General features: G+C 53.7%; 1 protein-coding gene across 1 annotated transcript in view; it reads right to left on the bottom strand.

The window, feature by feature from the left end:
* The window catches only part of TRABD2B (TraB domain containing 2B), a 195,378-nt gene that overhangs the window by 10,474 nt on the left and 163,981 nt on the right, over positions 1-20,923 (bottom strand). The window contains exons 4-6 of the mRNA XM_015562219.1: positions 19,337-19,511; positions 6,419-6,509; positions 2,305-2,574 (exon numbers count right to left, since the gene is read on the bottom strand). Coding sequence (XP_015417705.1) covers positions 2,305-2,574; positions 6,419-6,509; positions 19,337-19,511 — 536 coding nt within the window. The remainder of the gene's footprint in view (positions 1-2,304; positions 2,575-6,418; positions 6,510-19,336; positions 19,512-20,923) is intronic.

The following is a 20,923-nucleotide window of genomic DNA, read 5'->3' as shown; positions in this document are numbered from 1 at the left end:
GGAGGAGGGGATGGAAGGAGGGGATGGGGAGGAGGGGATGAGGAGGAGGGGATGGGGAAGAGGGGATGGAGAGGAGGGGATGATAGGAGAGGGTGGGGAGAAGGGGATGGGAGGAGGGGTTGAGGAGAAGGGGATGAGAGGAGGGGATGGGGAGGAGGGGATGACAGGAGAGGATGGGGAGAAGGGGATGGCTCTAGTGGGATTTAGGGGGAAGAAAATGAAAAAACTGAATGGAATTAAAGCCCCAAAGAAAATAATTCGGTTAGAAGGTCTGTAAATGGGCCCTAGTCTCCCCAGAGAGCTCTCCTCAGCCCCCTTTGGAGAACGGGGAACCTGAAGGGGACGGAGGAGACCGGAGGGCCACAGAAGCTGTGCCTGCCCCGGGCCGCCCTGGAGCCCAGGCCTGCTCCCTAAGAAGCAGGAAAACTTTCAACAAACAGGCTGCCTGTTGGCGGAAACCTCCTTCTCCAACCCAACCAGATGGAAGAAAGCTACCCAATCATAGTTTCCCTGTTGGGACCGGGAAGGCTCCCTCTTTCCAAAGAAAAGCTGTTTTCTTCTCCTGAAACCAGGCTCTGTGTTTCAGAGCTACGTGTTGTGAAAAGGAAACTGTTTTGGAGTCATTTGCCCAAATTTACCTTTCAGACATGGTTAGGGGCTGGGGGTCTCATGCTGGAGCTGACCGCCCAGCCTCCTGTCACCTTGTGGGCTGGACCTGCCACTAGCCGGGTCTCCTGGTCACTGGGCAGGTTGATCAGGGCTGAGGGACCCTCTGGATCAAAGCACTTTAGGGGCTGCCGGGCCTCCCGGGCCTCCCAGGCAGCAGCCTATGGCCCTGCCCAGGCTGCAGAAGCAGCTCAACAACCCTCTGCCCTCGCTCCAGGTCTGAAGGGGGCGGCCGTGCAGGGCCCATGCTGGGCACGTGAGCCGAATGGGTGGCAGCCAATACAGCTGCAGCAGCGCCTCTGCCCAGGGAGGCCGGGCTGGCGAGGGCTCTGCAGAGTACATTTCCCAGGAACCCAAGTCAGGCCCTTGAAGCCAACGCACAGCCGAGGGAACAATGGACTCGACTCTTGTTTGCTGGAAGTCTCTTCAAGATCGTGCACAGCCCGCACTTTAAGAGAGTGGACTGGACTATGTCAACTGCATGTTGATGACTCAGACCTGGCTGCAGGAAGATCATGCCTGAATTGCGCAGCAGGCAGCTCCCGATTTCTGGGTGACCCCGACAAGCCCCTCGCCCCGGGCCTTGGTTCAACATCTGTAAATGCAGAGTTGGGTCTGCATTTTCCAAAGCGGCTCCGAAGGATCTCCAGTGTACATTCAACGCGCGGCTCTCCAGGCCTCTGCACGTGCTGACGCAGGGGGCCTACAGTGGGACCTGGAATTTGTTTGACAAGGGCCTAGGGTGATGCTTTCTGGGGACTGTGAGGCGGTCCACAGGGAGACTCCTAGTCTCTGAGGGCCCACTGCGGGGCACGATGCCCAGGGCACGGCTCCCAGAGAGAGAGGTCTCTGCCTCTCACTGATGGTCACTCCCTGGGACATCCGGGTGCCCTGGGGACGCTGTTCACCAAATATCAAGATTCTTGCCCCAAAGTGGAATCTAGGGAGACGGCGCTGTACCGTGCATGCAGGAGGAGGCGGGAAGACAGAAGGAGCTTCGGTGACAGCCAGGCAGATGTGGTGCAGGGTGGTGGGAGGGGCACACAGGCAGAGGACAGGGAGGTATCAGTACAGTAGGGGGATTTCTGCACCTGCCCATTTTTAACAAGGTTTATCATGAACTCCCCATCCCCTGCTGAGACGGAGTCCGCCGCCTCAGGGTGCCAGGCGTCCTCTGCCATCTCTCTCTTGCAGCCTCCCTGCCACTGAGCCCTCCGGACACAGGGAGCTCACAGCCTTTGCTGTAGCCAGCCTGTTCCATTTTTTCCTGGCTCCCATGGAGCCCGCTCTGCACCCCAGGTGCATACCAGGCAATCAAGGGCAATCATGGGCAGACTTTTGCCCATGGTGCTTGAAGGAAGCTTCTAGTCCCTCACCTTTAAAATGAAGAAAATTATACTTGCTCTCATTCTGAGAATAAAAATGAAAAATGAGTATGAGTGTGCTCTATAAGCCTGAAAGATGAACAGGAGGGTCCTTTGGGAATGGGAACAAGCCAGCCCTAAGGTTTCTGCTGGGCACGCCCCTGCCAGGCTTCCCAAGCGGGGCTTGTGGATGACAGTGTGCCTGGCTCCGAGCGGCCTGAGGCTGCCCGGAGAGATGCCCGGCTCCCAGCAGACCTGCCCCTCCCCAGCTCACCTGTCCTCAATGCGGACCCAGAGGTCATTGAACTGCCGCGGCCGCTGCTGCTTATTCTGCCTCTTGTGCCACTTGTTCTGCCGCCCAAACTCCTCCAGCTGGCTGAGGCTGTCGGGGAGCAGGAGGTGTGGGGATAGGGCCGGGTCCTCCTCCTCAGGTGGGGCGGTGGGGGTCACCGACGGTGCTGCGGGGACGGCAGCAGGCGGGGTCACAGGGGCCGGGCTCGCTGAGGTCTTCTCGGATGGGGGTGCAGGGCTCCTGGAGGCAGGGCTGGAAAGGGCGACAGCTCATGAAGCTCACATGTTGCAGCGTGTCATTCACGTGTGACAGGATGCAAATCAATGGGAGAGCTGTTGTGGCAAGACAAGATGCTAGCGTGCCCCTCCTGGGCCTGGTGAGGATAACCCAGGACAACCAGTGTCTGGGGCTGAGAGACGGAGCTTTGACTCATTCTTTCAATTAGTGATTTAATATCCATTGCACTTTTCTAGGAATTGGGCAGAAGCAAATGAGCCTGGCTATAGGGGCGCAAACGCATCCACCTGGGTGTGTGGGGTTCACATTCCCTACAGAGGTGCACACAGACACCCCTTAGCCTGGGCACATCCTCTGCACCTCTGCTTTTATTCTCTCCTGTCTGTGGCCCAAAGAGAATTCCAAGGGGCCACCTGTCTCTGGGAGAAGGTTGGCCATGGTCTCGGGAACTGCAAAGGTTAGGTGGCACCCAGGGCGGTGAGCAGCCTGTGCCCTCACTGCACTCCCGTGTGCACAATGGGTGAGGGAGAGAAGGCCATCAGCTCCGCTTGTCCACCCCAGCCCCCACGGCAACTCCAGATTCCCAGGGTCCAGGAGATGCCACAGATGCTGGGGAGATAATTCAAAACAGGCAGACAAAAGGATGGATCCAGGAAGCACCTGTGGCCGAAGATGGCTTTTATTGTCGGGGCCTCCAGCAGCCCTGCTCCTTCACCCCACCCGCAGGATTTCAGCCTGCACTCAGAGACCCAGGCTGAGGGCCCCAGGAGCTGGGTCTGGGGTGGGGAGTGGGAGTGGGGAGGGGAGAAGGGGACCCTCCTCTAATGCCTGGGATCTAGATGAATAGGAGCCGAGGCAGCCTCTCCAGCCTGCCCCCTCCTCCACCCATCCCTACCCTGACCTCAGATACAATGAGCTTCAAGGGGAAGGGGGAGCTTGAAGAATACTTTGTCCCCAAGGCTCCCTAGTCCTTGCCCCTCAAACACAGACCAGCCCAGGCATAAGACCAGCTGACTGTATTGTGCTTAGCTGTTCAGGAAGAACAGTCTTGTCAGCCTGGCTCAGAAGATGAGAAGAGGAAGGAGCCCAGACAGTGTGTAGTCCACCTTAACCCCCAGATCGGACACAGGGGATGGTTAGGAGCTTAGGGAGGCCCTAGGCTGCCATTTACAGGAGCTGTGTGCCCTTCTGCAGGTGACTTCACCTCTCTGAGCCTCAGGTTCCTCAATTTTAAGATGAGGATACTCGTAGTTCCTACCACACATGACTGTCATGAGGATTCAGTGAATTAGAAGTGCTTAGAGCCCGGTACACAGTGAGCTACTGCAAATATTAACTACTAGAGGCCCGGTGCACAAAAATTTGTGCACTCGGGGGGAAGGGGGGTCCCTCAGCCTGGCCTGTGCCCTCTCGCAGTCTGGGACTCCTCGGGAGAGACGGCCCTTCCACTGAGGGAAACCGGTCAGGGCGATACTGATAATTTTTAAAACCTAGGCCTATTATCGTTGGGGTAATGAAAGAGGCAAATAGATTTTCGTTCATTTAGTTTCTCAGGGGGTCGAGTGTTTTTGTGATTTGGTTGTCAGAGGCTCTGGATTGTTGTAATAATGGTGTTTTGAAATTTTTAATTGAAATATAATGAATAACGTGATGATCATTGAGACAATTGTAATAAATCATGTAGATGTATCTAGTTGTGGCATATCATTAAGGGGAGGTTAAAACTTCCAATCTCTAACTTAAAAGGCTAGTGCTAATTTAGCTTCTTAATGAGGTTATAGTATTGATGATGATCATTTTTCAAAATGTTTTAAAGGAATTATTTCAAGTACGATAGGCATAAAACTATGGTTGGATCCACAAATTTCAGAGCACTGTCCATAATATAGGCCTGGTCGGGTGGCAAGTAGTGTCGTCTGATTTAAGCGGCCAGGAATAGCATCGGTTTTTAGTCCTAAAGAGGGAACAGCTCAAGAGTGCAGTACGTCTTCTGATGAGATTAATATACGAATTGTTAATTCAGCAGGCAATACTACTCGATTGTCAACTTCTAATAGGCGAAGTTGGCCAGGGCTTAGTTCTGAGGTGGGTACCATATAGGAATCAAATATTAAGTCTTCATAGTCTGTATACTCATAACTTCAGTATCATTGATGGCCCAAGGTTTTGATAGTTAAAGAAGGATTGTTAATTTCATCTATTATATAGAGAATTCGTAATGAGGGAAGTGCAATTATAATTAGGATGATAGCTGGCAGGATAGTTCAAATTGTTTCTACTTCTTGCGCGTCTATAGTACTAGTGTGAGTCAAAGTGGTTGTGAGTATTGATGAGATGATATATAATACGAGAGAGCTGATTAGGAAGACGATTATCAGGGCATGGTCGTGAAAGCTTAATAATTCTTCTATAATGGGAGATGTTGCATCTTGGAATCCTAGTTGAAAGGGGTATGCCATAAAGATATACAGGAGTCTCACCTGTAATTTAACTTTGACAAAGTTATGTAAATTTTACTAATATCTTGTTTATTGAGAAAGTCATAGTGGCTATGGTATTGGCTTGAAACCAATTTCAGGGGGTTCGAATCCTTCCTTTCTTGGGGCATAAATATGTTATTTAGGATTTACATAAGTAGGTTCCTCAAAAGTATGATAAGGAGGGGGACATCCGTGAAGTCATTCAAGATTGGTTGATGGTAGTTCTACCACTGAAACTTCTCGTTTAGAGGCAAATGCTTCTCATACTATAAAAATTATTAGAATAACAGCGGTTAATGAGATGAATGAGCCTATAGAAGATACAGTGTTTCAAGTGGTATAGGCGTCCGGATAATCTGAGTAGCGTCGTGGTATACCTGATAGTCCTAAGAAATGTTGTGGTTCAGTTTAAGCTGCCTGGCTGCCGGTTGCCATCTTGGCTGTCAGTTAATTTGCATATCTCGCTGATTAGCCAATGGGAAGGGTAGTGGTCGTACGCCAATTACCATGTTTCTCTTTTATTAGTGTAGATGACTGTTCAGGCTTCTTTCGGACTCTGGGTCTTGTAACGTCACGGACAAGGGCCCAAATCAAACTATGGTCACCCTTGTGGGCTGGTGAGGAGGGTTCTTTCATGAAGGTTGGGTGGAGCATGGGCTGTATGGGACCCCTGCGTTCGAGGATCCTGTGATTGACCCTGGAGCTGCCCAGCATGCAGACACCTATGTGGTTCCATGCCTGGTGCTGGCACTAGGGGCCACACAGGGACCCAGCTGACGCCTGCCTTCGGGCAGCTCCTGCAAGGGACCCCCCACAGGAAGAGAGGGTGCCATTATGTGGCTCTGTGAGTGGAGTGGTGTGCTCTAGCAGGACAGTCGAGGCGATGGGCATTGCCAAGAGGCAGCACTGGGAAAAGTATGGCTGGGACACAGGAAAGAGGCTAAGCCACTGCTCACCCTGACCGTGACCCCATCTCAGTTCAGAGCGCCAGCATCCCCCAAGTCCTCTAGGCAGCCACCCAGGCATCCGACAGAGCCCACCTGATCACCAGTCTCCAAATCCTGAACAACTCTTAAAATTTAACCCTCCTCCCATTCCCACCACCTCTGCCAGGCCCGCCACTCTTCCCTCCAGCCAAGGCTGTGCTCCAGCCTCCTGTCCAGTCTCCCCACCTCCAGCCTAGCTTCTCCTTTCTCAGGTGCCTGGTCAAGGCCAGTGTCTACAAGGCCCCATCTCACCGGAGGCTTCTTCACAACCCTCGCCCAGGCCTGAGCAGGGAGGCAGGGAGCAGCCCGTCATGCAGGCCACCGTCAGTCCTGGCCCATGGACCACCAGCAGCAGGCCAGCCAGCCCCACGGTGCAGATATCCCGCTGCTCACCTGTGGATGGTCTGCCCTGCGGGTGTGTGCTCCACCTCCAGCCCCGCCTGTCGGAGGACGTCAATGACTGTGTTGTTCCCCAGAAAGTGACCTGGAACACAAGAGACAAGTGGCTCAGCTGGATGCCAAGAAACCAGTGACTTACACCGAAGCTGAGGCCCCGAGCAGTACAGCATGTTGGGAAGAGGTCCTGGTGCCACCCTGCCTGGGTCCAAATCCTGGCTGTGGTTGTACCTTCCTGGGCCTCAGTCCCCCACTCTGTAAAGTGGGCATGATTGTGATAGCAACCTCCAGAGTGGCTGTGAGGACCGCAGGGACAGTGCTGGCACGCAGTGAAGGCTCAGTGTGTCCCATGGCATCACTGTGCCTCATACCATGAAGCTGACCCAGCCCGGGCTGTGCAGGTAGGGGCAGCCTACAGCACTCCATTGGTGGTGGGGGGTGTACATTTATGAGGCACTTGCTCTGAGGGCAGCCTGTGCTAGACACTGAGAAGACAGGTCTAAATCACACAACCCACAGCCCAGCAGAGCTGGCACAACCCTCCTTCGGTGGGACACAGGCCTGAGGTCTGAGAACACAGTGAGGTTCCAGTTAGGAAGGTTAGAGAGGACTCTCGGGAAGCCGAGGGACTGTGGAGACAATGGCTGCTGGAAGTTTGCACCCTGTTGAGCCCTTCTTGCTCCCTGGGCTTCAGTCTCCCCAACCTGGTCAGTGTGGGCAGAGTGGTGGTGGCCCCTGGCGCCCCCACCTATGTGCCCACAGGCAGCTCCCTTCTGCTCGCCATTCATCCCGGAACCTGGGGGAAATCCCTGCACGGTTACGGTAATTGCCTGTGACGGGTGGTGACAGGTGGGAAGCCGGAAGGTCAGCATGTTGACAGCCCCAGGGAGGGCTGAACACAGAGGGTGGACAGGCTGTTGGGGAAAGGAGAGACTCCAGCACAGAGGAAGCCAGGCTGGGGCTGCACCGTGGCTGGAGTAGAGGGTGAGTGAGCCCGCAGTCCTTCACCGGCTGGCCCTACACTCGCCAGCGATTTCCCCACCCAGCACTCTCTCTTGCCAGCCTGCCTCAGTCCCTGAAACCCACCTCCGGACCACCGCCCAAGATCACTGGGCTGGGACCCCCCACACTCACCCCGAGACCTTGAGCAAACCCATGAGGCTGGGATGCCCCCTTTCTCTCCATGTACAGGGAGTGGGCTGCATGATACCTATGGCCTCCCCAGCTCTCAGATTCCGTGAGGAAGGCTTTGACTCCAGAGACCTTTATGAAAATGTGTTCTCCCTCCCTCTCTCCATCCATCCAGCTGACAAACCCGGAGCGAGAGCATACCTAGAGCTGGACAGTGTGCACAGGTAGGGGCCTGTTCCCGGCACCCATAGTCTCAAGAATGAGGCTCTTTCGATCCAGGCACCAACACTATGCTGAAGGAAGCTCACAGGAGACATCTGATCCAACCTGGGATCAGGGCAGACTTCCTGGAGGTGGCATTGCTGGCCGAAGTTTGGGATAAGAGTTAGCTAGGTGAGGATGGGAGTGGGTGGCACCGAAAAAAGGCTGTCCAGGTATGGGGAATGGCATGTGCACAGACAAGGTGGTAAGTGAGGCACTTCTGGGGAGCCAGCTGCAGAAGACACACGGACAAAGCAGGTACGACAGGCCCTCCCAGGCTCGGGTCCCCACCCAGTGCTGTTGAGGACAGAGGACCCAGGTTCCTGCTAAGGCTGTGAGTCTCAACTCTAATCCTGAGCAAGTGGCTTCTCTGTGCCCAGCCTGTCTTCCTGAGTGTCACACAGGCACGTCTCCCTCTGGCCACAGCTTCCTCTGGCCACCTGGGCAGCTCTAAAGCCCGAATGAGGCAGAGGAGGGAATGCCCTTCTGAGGAGCCCAGCGTGCACTCCCAGTGGATGGGCTGGGCTGGGCCCTGGCTGAGGCCACAGACTCATCCCCACTCTTGCTTGTCCCTCAGGTGTGCAGCCTCTGGGGCATCGGCTGCAGGAACTCCTTGCCAGCAGCTTTTGGAATCCACACTTGGCAGCAAAGCCAATCCCTTCCCGGCCTCCATGGAGACCCGTTTGAAGACCAGGCTTCCAGGCTCAACAGTGGTCCACCCAGAGGATTTCAGCGCCGCCAGGGAAAACAGCCGCCTCGGGCTGCACAGGGACAGCCGTGAGTCTTCACTGAGGGCCTTGCGGCTGCTCCTGAAGCAGCATCCCTGGGGCTGGCACAGGGGCACTAGCAGGGGCCAGGCCTTACAGGATGCCCGCCGGAGTCGGGACATTTCTGGTAACTTTTCAGTGTCCAGTCGGTGCGTCTATTCCCTCCACCGCAGCGGTTTCAGGCCCTAGTTGTGCGGCTTAGACCCCCAAATAGAAGCCTTTAGATACTTGGAGAAGTTGGAAGCAATCAGAACAGATGTTTTCAAATTGCCATGCCCTCCGTCTGTACGCCACCTCCACCCTTACCTCCTCCCTCTTGTCCCTCCCCTGCACGAGGCTGCTCCTTTTTATTTATTTATTTATTTTTTTGGTAAAAATTTTTATTGATTTCAGAGAGGAAGGGAGAGGGTGAGAAAGAAACATCAAGAATCATTGACTGAGGGGATGAGGACACATTTGTAATACCTTAACCAATAAAGAAATTTTTTTAAAAAAGAAAGAAATATCAACAACTTGACATACATAAACTTGGCAAATTAAATAGAAATATTTCTTAAAAAAAAAAAGAGAATCATTGACTGGCTGCCTCCTGCATGCTCCACACCGGGGATCGAGCCCATAACCCAGGCATGTGCCCTGACCTGGAATTGAACCCCGACCTCCTGGATCATAGGTTGATGCTCAACCACTGAGCCATGCTGGCCGGGCGAGAGGCTGCTCCTTGCACAGCTCAGGAGGTGCCCTTCCCATGCAGGCTGTGCCCCAGGACCATACCATGCAAGCCATGCACTCCTGCCACCCCATCCCACCCTCTCTTTGGGACTTGGTTTCACAGGACCACACGACTCCGTTCCGCCCTGGTCCATGCTCCTCTCACTGCTCCCTGTCTGTCCTCTTAGTGGGGATCCTCTTTCTCCTGCCCAAGAAACGTGGGGACCCTGGGAACCTTGTCTATGGCCCTCTTTTCTTTTCACTCTACCACAGTTTGTGGACAAATCATCCACCATATGGTTTCAGTTACCAGGCCGTGCTGACCTCTGGAACTGCAGCCCCTGCTCAGACCCATCTGTTCAAAGGCCTGCTGGAATCTGCACCTAACATCCCCCAGAACCAACACACTCAGATGGGCCCTGGCATGACTCCTTTCACTTCCTCCTCATCCCCATCCATTCAGTCATCAGAATCCCCCTGATTTTACCGCCTAACCATGCTGGACTGAAATCACTGCCCACACCACCTGCCCTTGTCCCTGCCAGGCCACCATCCTCGCTGCAGCTGGGATGCTCTTCCCATGCCCAGAGCTGCCTCTGTCAGAGAATGTTCCCAACAAGCTGCTGGAGGGGGGACTGTGCAAGGACAGGGGACATACCTGATTCATCTTTGACCCAGGGCTGAGCCCAAGTCTGGCCCACAGTGGCGGCTTCATGATTGTTGAATGAATGAGTGACAAAAACTGCTACTCCATATCCTTTCCATGATCTCATCCAATCCCCAGGAGGCCTGAGCTCATGCTCCCCTCCGCCTGTAGCCTGGGCCGGCCCTTTGGTGTTGTTCATGCAGATTCCACCAATCCCAAGAGCTTGGCTCCTGAACCTGCCTGAGTCAGGGCCCAGTGCCTGTTGTCCCCAGGGGCTGGCAGACAGGGCCTAGGCTTGCCTCCAAGACCAGCAGTCCTGAGACCGGCGCCACACCCACCCTGGAACCTGCGGGAAGGTGTGGACAGTTTCCAAAGGGGGCCCCGGTGTTGGGGGCTAGCCTGCATGGCTTGCCCAGGCTCCCGGGTCTCCTGGCCACCGCTCAGCGGCTCCTGCCAGCACTGACAGCTGTGCTCTGGCCAGCTCTCTGCAGGAAGGCACGTTCCATTTCATCTGCAGAGGCCACGTGAATGAGGAAAAAAGGGGAGAGAAGGAGGACAGTGGGGGATGGGGCCCACAGAGCCACAGACAGTGGGGGAGACACACAGAGAGGCAGGGAGGGAGCAGAGATACCCACAGGGACACAGGAGCTCCAGGACGGAAAAGAGAGTGGAGAGGAGGAGAGGGGGCCCAGGCTCAGGCAATGAGAGACATGCAGCGACACAGACAATGGTGGGAGAGAAGGCAAAGGAAAGACACCTAGACAGAGAGTAAAAGATAGAAAGAGGCAAAGATGGGGAAGTCAGAGACAGAGAAAAAGGCTGAAAGAGGAAAGAGGAGAGAAGAGAAAGAGAACCCCGAAACGGAAACAAGGAGCATGGTGGAGGAGAGACTAATCCACTGAGGACATCAGGGAGGGCTTCCTGGAGGAGGGGCCCAGGTAGCCAGGACTCTCAGGATGGCATTCAGAGATGCAAGGAATAAAGGCCTGGAGGAAGATTAAAGGTCTTGAGAAGGTGGGGCTGCTTTGGTGTTGCCTTACTGACCCTGCAAGCCAGACTGCCACGTAAAGGGCATTTGTATACAAACGGGAAGGTGTCTTACTCTGAGCAGGCGCAGTCCCACCATGTTTTAGTGCAGAGAAAAGGGCTCCCCTTTTCCCGGGCCCAAGCAGGCCTGTGCCAGAGCATGAGGCTCAGTGAGCAGAGCACAGGCTGGGCACCGCCCAACAGCCCCAATTTACCCTCCAACACAGAAAGACAGGGTGGGGCAGAGAGAAGAATGCTATTGCTGGGTTAGGAAAGAAAACCTGGCTCTAGAGCTATTTGGTTGTGTGACCCTGGGCAGCTTCATTGTCTATGTGTCTCCATTTCCCCAAATGGTCCAGAGGTCCTCCCACCTCTATGATTTCATCATCTGACAACCTGAACACAAACTATTACTTAGTGAGCCCCCTGGGGACACGAGGCTTTTCCAACATTGTTTCTTTTTAGCCTCAGGGCAGCCTTCGAGGTCCCCCAGTGTATGAGGGGCCAGCACTTGCCCAGGTCACGCAGTTGGTAAGAGGTGCAGCGATGTCCTCACTCACCGCACAACCCTGCATGCTATTCTGAAGGACTGGCGGCTGCAAAGGATCCTGAGGTCATGTGTTGGGGGCAGGAAATTGTCAGAAACATGTGTACCTTCCAAGGTTCACCAGATCGGAGGGAAAGTGTGTGAGTGCTCAGCAAGAACAACCTGCCAATTAACAGGGTTATTTCAAGACAGCGTTGGGGGGCCGGGCGGAGGGGAGGACCAGATGTTCCCACAAAAGCTCCAAAGTAACACGGGCTCCCCTCGGCCAGCACACATGTTTTCTCTCCCGTGAGTCCGCTGGGTTTCCAGTTTTCTCCTCCTGGAAGAGGAATCCCGAGCCCGTATTTATGTTCCGTCTGAAATTAATGCAAGGGAAACTTTCAAATGCTAATCTAGCTGCCAGGAGCAGCAGCCGGATGTCAAGCGACAGGGGTGTTTGTTTTCGTGAGGAAGTGTGACAGGAGGGCTGAATGGAGGGACCAGGGGAAGGACGGGCAACTGGGGGCCCCCAGGGGGCTTCTCATCTAGCAGAGCTTCCTTGCTCCTTCTCTGGGCCAGCCCAGGGCAGGGTGTGGGCTTGGACCAAGAGGACACCTCCTGCACTCAGTCTTGTGCCAGGACCTGAGATACATGTCCCCACTCTGAGGCGATCACAGGGTGGAGAGGAAACAGGTAGTATGAGCCACGCAATGAGGGAGGGACTCTAGGGACTATGTGGCTGAATGGAAAAGAGGCGGGACCCAGACTAGGGGATCAGCGAGGAGGGACCGCAGGTGAGTCAATGGAGGGGAAGAAGGAAAGGCCTTCCTAACATCGGGCATTGCACATGTATGGGCACAAAAGGAGAAGAGCGTGGTGTGCGCTGGCCACCAACAGTGGTTCTGGGTTGTTGGAACAGAAAGTGAAAGAGGAGGTGGGTAATGGCAAGGGTTGGGCCAGGAGGTATGAGTGGTGGCATTCTGAATCGAGGCAGGGTAAACGAATGAGGTAGGTTTTAGCTGGTTCCAAATAATATTCCCCCAGGCAACTGTCCAACTCTGCAGGGAGTGAGTGCCCCGTCTCTGGGGGTGTGCAAGCAGAGAGTCAATGAGTGCTTGTCAGGCCAGTGCAGAGGGGATTCAAACACCCTACAGGGAGCTGGGGTTGGCTGGGTGGCACCCAATTCTGCCCCCTTTACTGTTTGCTCCTCTCTGGGGACTGTACTGTTAGAACTCAGGATGTCACAAATGGAAGAGCCCCGAGACTTTAGCTGGCAGCACAGCTCTGCGCTTAGTGATGCAAAGATGGATAGAAATACTGAGAAAAGCAACCCCCCTACCATTTTCCCAGCACTTAGACTGTACCAAACACTTTGATTCATTTTCTCACTGATCTCACAACAGTCCCGCTGAGGCCAGCAGATGGTCTCAGTGTCACCTAGGCAGAAAGGGCAGTGCTGGGTTTGCCTGCGCTCTCTCTCACACACAGACTGTGTCCATCTAGAGGGTACTTCTTGCCCAGCCAGGGTGGCTCAGTTGGTTGAGCACTGTCCCATGCACCAGGAGGTCACAGATCCGATTCCCTATCAGGGCACATGCCCGGGTTGCAGGCTTGATCCCCGGTAGGGGACGTGCAGGAGGTAGTCGATCAATGCTGCCCTCTCACATCAATGTTTCTCTCTCTCCCTTCCTCTCTCTGAAATAAGTGAAAACATAATTCTTTAAAAAAAGGGCACAGGGCAGGCTCCCTCTTGAGGCTGGAGCTGCTCCTGGGCTTTTGACACCTGTCTGGCAGTTGCCTAGATTGGGGGTTCCCTTCAGGACCTGTCCTAATTGTGCACTTCCTCTTAAAAGTATGCTCTTCCCCCAAGTCCGCCCTCCAAGCCAACACTCTTGGTTCCTCTGAAATACCCAGAGTTTGAGCCTTTCATTTCCTTTGGACCAGATACTCCCTCAATCAGCATTGGGCTTAGAGGTGAGGACACAGGCCCTGGGGGTTTTGACTCACCCTGAGGGCTGGTGCCAGCACTGCTTTCTCCTTTCTCCAGGAGCCTTTACTGGGACCTCCCACAAGTCAGGCATGCGACCTGCAGGGGGCAGTGCCCAGTCTAGGGCTCACCTCAGGCATGGTAACACCCTACAAGAGCCAGAGGCTCCCTTTCTAGAATCACAGCACCCAGGACCCCAGGAGAACTCCCTGTTGGCCAACGATGTGGACAGGGATGGGGCCTAACCACGCCTGAGCCTCACTGTCACTTGGAACTGAGACCAGTGGGCTTTCCCTGTAAGTCTCCCAGCTGAGTCCTCAGAGGTCACAGAGCCCTTCTGCCCTCCCCCCCGCCCCCGCCCCTCCCGGTATGGCCTTGCTTTCTCCTGTGTGGGTTCTGTCTTTGGAGGAACGTGGGCTCGGAGGGGCCAGGACCCTGAAATAATAACAACACAGAGCTCACATTCACCAAGGGATGGTGCTGCCCAGGGTTTGAGCTGCACCAGCACCAGCCCATGACTCCCGGTTGCAGAGGGGAATTCTGCAGCCCGGAGAAGCCGGCCGCCCAGGCTGCTTCCTCTAAGTGCTGGGCTTCCAACTCGGGGCCTGGCTCTGAAGCCCATGCTCTCAATCTAGGACATGCTCTTCCCTCCTGCCTTGCCCACACAGGCTCAATAGAGCGCTGGACCTACGGCTGGCATTTCACCCATCCTGCTCACTGACGGCACAACCTTGGAGCTCAAGCCTGGCATGAGGACCTCCGTTCTTCTAGACTCCCCTGTTCCAGAGGGCAGGGCTGGCTCCTGTTAGGAACAAACTAGCAGATGGGATGTTCCTCTGACTGGTTGGATGCCCTGCACAGGAACAGCGACTCTGGCCAAGGACTGCAGCCCAGAGTAGGTGTGCCATCTGCCAGATGTGCACATGGTGGGGCACAGGGTCCTGTGAAGCATGTCTGAAATTCTGAGACACTTCCAGACACTGTGGCCCTGCGCTCCAGCCTGGGGAGTGTGGCTGGCCAGGGGCGTTTGCCTGAGAGGGGAGAAAGCAGCTGGCGTGCGCTGCCTCTTTGTTTCTAAGGTTGAAAAGACCCTACATGGGCCATGACTGCTCTTCTGTGTCCGATCATGAGCTCTGAAGGGCTTCCTTCTGCTCCTGAGGCCACTGAGTAAAAGCAAGGGGGGAAGGAAGTGGGTGTGAGTCTTGTCCTGAGGACTATGGGATGATGAAAGAATTCAGAAGTAGCTGGACCTGCATCCAGGAAACCTCAAGTGGTCTCACCTCCTCAGGAAGCCTCCTCTCACTCACTCTGCCTCCTTTCACTCAGACCTGTCAGGTATGTGTGGAATTGCTGACTTTGGATGTTAGTCCTCACCCTGTCTGGTGCCGGCCTGGAGACTGGGCGTGCTGGCTGTGGGGGTGCTCGGGGTAGCAGCTACAGCCCCTCTGTCTCTCAAGCTCAAACAGCCTGCCTTTTATCCTGCTTTCTGCCAGGACCTCTGCTTCCTGTGGGGGCAGGTGCCAGTAGCCCGACAAGAAGGAAGTTCCAGGTCCTGGAAGGCTCTTAGCTCCACACTCCTCCAAAGGAATCCAAGAGGGATTGAAGCAAACTAGGCCAGAATGTTAGAATGCTATGCTGATAGACGATGGGATATTAGAACCACATGGTCCTAAAACAATAGGATGCTTGGGTCAAAGGACTTTGCAATGTCAGAAGTTAGAATTATTTTCAGATTACAGAGGGTTACAGAATGTGCAGTAACCTGTGGTAACCTCTGGCTCTCAGAGTTCGACATGAATGACCCTAGAGGTCTCCCTTGAGTCTGGCTATGTCTCCAGCCCAGCACTGCCAGTTCTGACATTACTCATGCTGTTCCAGGCTGCAGGATGGTTGCACAAGTAAACACGTCCTGAGAAAGCCCAGTTCCCTGGCGCTAGGGACAAAATTGTCATTTTTGTCTACTGCCTGGGACTGAGCCACCCCCGTCCCCACTCCTTGAGGCCTGGGGTCCAGCAGATGCCATGTGACTGAATGGAATGAACTTGATTTTGGGTGATTTGGTCCTGGATGTCTTTATAGCACATTCCCAGGTGTTGGCAATCCTGAGGAGGTGTGTGCCTGCCCTGGAGTAGTTCATATAGGGCCCCCGAAGATCTTAGGTGGGTTTTTGGATTTCCTCTGATCTGCAAATAACTGAGTAGTTCACTGAGCAGGGGGTACTAGGATAAATTCAGGAAGCAGCCTGGAGGGCAGCATCCTCATTTGCACCCCAGCTGTTCAGTGTTGCTGTAGGAAATCTTACAACCTGTGTCTTGAGATTACTGCAGGTTCATGGGTCCTCATTGCCAGTCACCATCGTCTGTGTTCTTAGCAGACAGAGCAGGTATGTGACAGGCATGTGCCCTAATCCTGATCCACAGCAGGCATCACTAATCAATCAGGGCCTCTTCTCTGCTGAGCTCTTATGTGTGTTATCATCCCACTTTACATTCTCCCACTCCAGGCAGCCACTACCAACCAATCACAGTTGGCCCATGCTATGAAATCTATTTAACTTCTGGTTCGTGTCAGTTCTTGTGGCCAATTTCGAATTTGTGGCAAATGTTCTCTTCACACCAAGAATCTCCCATCTTCCTCCCTTTTCTCTGCAGATTACTTCACATTTTACTTTACAGAGTGGAGCTCTTGTGAGAAGCCATCAGTTGAGACCTCTCTTGCCTTCTAGCCTGCTGGCCTGCTCCCTCCTTCCCTTTGATTACAGGGGGAGGAAGACCTCCTCTACTGAAGGCCACACCCTCTGTCTGAGCTCTGGTCACGCCCCTCCAGCCTTCTCAGAGCCCTGGGCCAGTCATTTGTTCCCACTCTCTCTCCTGTATCACCCTCCCTCTAACTCTAGTTTTTCCAGCATGTCTTAAACATGCTCAGTTCTCTCCTATCTGTAGAGAAGGTGGGTGGGATAATACAGTAACCAACTTTTTATTTTGCCAAGTAAGCACTTGAAAAGCCCCATTTGTCTTATATCACCATTATTTTTTCAAAAGAACAGTTAAACTTCAAACACAGTAGAAAAAAAAGATCATTTCAGACTAAAAGATAAGCCAGCAAATTGCATAAACTTTGCTAATAAAAAATTACCCAACTTGTACTTATTTTTCTCAGTTATTTGCAGATCAGAGGAAATCCAAAAACCCACCTAAGATCTTTGGGGGCCCTTCAGGGTCAGCTTGTCCCTCTGCAGGATCCTGGCAATCAGGAATCTGACCTCCCTTCCCCAGAGCTGGCTCACTCCTCCACAGCAGCATCCTGGTTCCTTCCAGAACACTGATTTGCACACTCATCACAGCTACCTACCCGAGAGGCAGGGCTTCCATCCAGGCCCCCAGACATCACCCAGGCCTGCTCAGAGTTTGCACACATGTCTGCCCCCCAACTACCCCTGAACCTGCTGAAGGGCTCTTCTTCTGGCCTCCAGAGAAGGCCAAATAGAAACATCACAGGCAGGAGAGTATTCTTTTGTGAGGTGCACCAGCTAAAAAGACAACCTCCCCACAAAATGGTCAGCATTCCTGGAAGTGTCCAGGTGAGGGCACCTGCACAGGAGAAATGGCCTGTGGAAGCCACTCACCCTTTCCGGACCTTGGTTTTCATCTGGAAAATGTGTGTATTAACACCCATCTTGTGGTGTTACTGTGAAGATCAAAGGCAATGTAATCTAAGAGGGTAAATTGATGGCTGACACACAGTAGGGGTTATATTATAAGAACACCTCCACCCTGGTGCAGAGTTTTAGCCCTGTGATCTAAAATAAGTGTATCCAACATAATCATATGAGACGGGCATTCTCTCCCCATTTTACAAAGGAGAGGCTGAGGCCCATGGAGGTGAGATGGCTTTCCCAGGCTCACTTAGCGGACAGCGGTAGAGCCACACTTTACACCCAGGCATCCTAACTCCAAAGCCCTGACCCTTTGGCCCAACTCCCCCTGTGGAGCAGCACAGAGGAGGGGCCAGTCTGCCATCAGCACTGGAAAGGTCTGACTAGGCACTGGGTGGAGTGTGGGGAGTGGGGCGGGGGGGGGTTGGCACTGGGTGGAAGGGTAGGCACAAGTGCCACTACCCACCTCCTTTCTTAGCGTGCATGGCCCCTCCACAGTGCCCAGAGCCTGGAGCCTTTAGGGCCTCCACTGGCTTCCGAGGCTAGCCTGTGGCAGAACCACAGCAGGGGCCCTGCTCAGACACCTGGCAAGGCTGGGCTAGCGTTGGATGGGTGTCTTATAATTATGTTTCTGTTTCCCAAGCTATTTCCTGGGACACCCAATGAAACTGGTTCTGGGAGACCTAGGCATGAGCAGACACACACGTGGGAGGTGGCTAGGCATATCTCCAGTGGCATAGACCCTCCCGTCCTTCCTCCCACAGCCTTGGGGGCCCTGTGCCTTCTTTAAAGGTGGGACAGAGGATGGATAACATGAGTAAGACTGATTTAGGTCCCCAGGGCCCAGTGATATTTGAAGGCCTGAGAGGAAACCACAGAGGCACCCAGACAGAGTTTGTGGCCTTAAAGAGACTGCCCCAGAGGTCCTGTGTGTCTGAGGCCATCATGTGCCTCTCCTCATCCATGTGCTAAGGGCTGCAGAGGAGGGAACACAGGCACAGACAGACAAACCTTAGCTCTTGCCCTTCAAGTATATATGGGATTGAATGGCAGGAGCAGGAGGCAGGGGGAAGGTGGACCTCAAACAGTGGACATGTCCCATAACGAAATCAGGACCCTTCCAGGTTAGACCGACTGCTCAACTTGGTCTAACTCAGCCTGCCCCAGGCAGACCCTGTGTGGGAAACAGTCCAGCGAAGGGAGGGGTGAGAGGGCAGTGGCTGTGAGTGCTCACCAGGCCTCTTGCTTAATTCTCATGAAACAGAAGATGAATCTCATCAACCCAAACTGTGGTAACATGAAAAAATACATGTTTGTTGTAGCTCTGGAGCAAAATCTGACTACTAAAGGAGGCAAATGCAACCTCGTGGTCCCAATGTGGACATCACTGTCATTAGCAGTGCCAGCACAGAGACAGGAAGAGAGAATTTGGAGAAGAAGAGGGGTGGGGGGAAGGAACAGGGAGAGACGCTGAGCAAGCCCTGCATCTGGACATTGGGACTTCGCTTTGCACAAAGAGGCCAGAGCCCCAGGAGAAGCATCCAGTTCATGGTCCACATTGGGATAATAAATCTTGTCTAATTGTCATAATGATGATCATGATAATGGTAGCCACCACTGTGAGTTCTTACTACTAGTATATGCCAGGCTATTTAAATGTTGTCACTAATTTCTATAACTCTTTTCCAAGATAGATATTTTCAATTCATTGAATAATTATTGCTATAACTCATAAAGGAGGACTTGAGCCTCTGAGAAATTACCACCCAGAGGTCATGCAGCCTGGATGGGGCTGGGGCTGAGATCTGGAGGCAGGACTAGGGCATACCAGAGTCCACCTCTGCACACTAGGTCACATGGCCCTGGCTCTGCGGGAGGTGGGGGTCCAAGGCTGGGCTGGGTGGTGGGAGCTAGCTCAGTTCTGGGCTCCCGACATGGCCTCCTGGGACATGAAGGGGCCACAGAAGCTGTCTTGGCCTTGGCCGGGGCCACCCCCTTTCCCACGGGGACTATAATGAAAAAACTCTTGACTAGAAGGATGAGAATCACTTTGGATCCCAGCTCTGCTAAGCACATTGTAGCTTTCCCTGCCCCATTGCGGGCCTCAGCTTTTCCCTTTATGAAGCAGAGATCAGGAAAGGGTTTAGCAAATCTCCCAGCCCTTAGGAATTCTGAAAATAATCCCTTCCCCACTCCGGCCCAAACCTGCTCCGAAGGCAAAGAAGCAGATCTTGTCTTCATTCTCCTGAAGCAGCGCCATGACCCTCTTCCCCATGCGCTCGTTCCGCTTGTAGATGAGCTCCTGGCGGAAGTAGCTGTCGATCTCCTGGGCTGTCACTTGCTCGTGCGGCGGGGGCGTCGGGTTGATAAAGTTGGGCAGCTGTAAAGGTAAGACAGAGGCTGCCTTCAGTTCTTTCTGGAGCAAGGTGGGCTTCAAACACACACACAGCCCAGGTGGGCGAGCAACTTACCTTTCTTATGCCCCCAAGTGGGCTATATGTTTCTCATCAATTCCCAAACCCTTTGAGGTGAGTGTGGTTATTCCAGCTTTATAAGTGAAGAAAGCAAGAATGGAAAGGTCCAGAGACATGTGCAAAGGCACATAGCTAGCAAAGAGGCTAAGCCAGGATGAGAGTCCAGACTGCTGCCCTCCCACATGTACCCTTCCTCCGTGTCTCTGCCTTGTTGAACCTCAGCTTCCAGGCACTGAGGTCCCGGGAGGCGGCCCGAGCTCAGCTGCTTCACTGCCCTCCCTTCGGCAGCCTGGCACTGGCACATCCGGGAAATTCTGTTCAGCAAGCAGGTGTGGATAGTCAGCTGAGCTGCCTGGTGTAGCAGAAAGGCCATAGGGTATGGGCTTCAGGCCCTGTTCTGACACTGTGTGACTTTGGCCAAGTTACTTAACTTTCCTGAGCCTGTTTCCTCATTTGTAAGATGGGGCTGACAATGTTTTTGGGGGGTTACATGAGATGATGGCTGCTCTACGAGCCACGTTCAGCCCACTCCACCCTGCAGAAATGAGAGCAGGGGTCCTAACTTGGGTTTTCCCAATGCCTGAGCCTTGGTTGGCCACTGTCTGTTGCCACCACTATCTCTCCACCCTCAGCTCCATCACTTCCCGGGACATAACCAAACTCCTCCATCCTTCTTAGAAACTTCAATTCTAAGACATGGCTTTCTCCCATAATGGTGGCCTGTTTAGCAACCTGGCCTGGAACTATCCTGATTTCTCTGGGCCCACTGTCCACACCCAGCCACGTGACCTGGGGCCAGCATCACTGACATGTTCTTGAACTAGGCAGAGAGCAACTTGAGTTCAGGGGCAGAGCCTTTATCAATGCCTGGAACAGAAGAGGTGTCCAGAAAAGGGTTCTGGAACTTTGAACATAGAGCTGTGCTGTCCTTCCTGACCACATGGCCTTCTCCTGCATTCTTCCATCCCCAGCAAGTTGTCTTTCCATTTGGGTGGCGGGTCCAGGTGTCCTGCACCGTGGCCTGGAACATGTTGGTGTGACTTAGAGGAAGCCATGGCCATGGAGGAAAGAGAACAGACCTTCTCTTTTCCCACACCTGTCAACCTCCACGCTGTTGCTCATGGCATGTCTTCCTCCTGGTGTCTCTTCTTCCATTTCTCTGTCTTCGCTAATCCAGGCCTAAAGCACAGGCCACAAGGCCCAGCTGACTGATGGACTAGCTAGATGGAGAGTCTGGCACCAGAAGACTAATTTCCTGCAGGTTTTAGCCCCCAGAAGAATCATGTGGCCCAGCCACATGGCTTCTAGGCCACTGACG

This window comes from Myotis davidii, unplaced genomic scaffold (genome assembly GCF_000327345.1).
Source record: "Myotis davidii unplaced genomic scaffold, ASM32734v1 scaffold371, whole genome shotgun sequence".
NCBI classification, from domain to species: domain Eukaryota; kingdom Metazoa; phylum Chordata; class Mammalia; order Chiroptera; family Vespertilionidae; genus Myotis; species Myotis davidii.
This window is presented reverse-complemented; position numbering and strand designations above follow the sequence as displayed.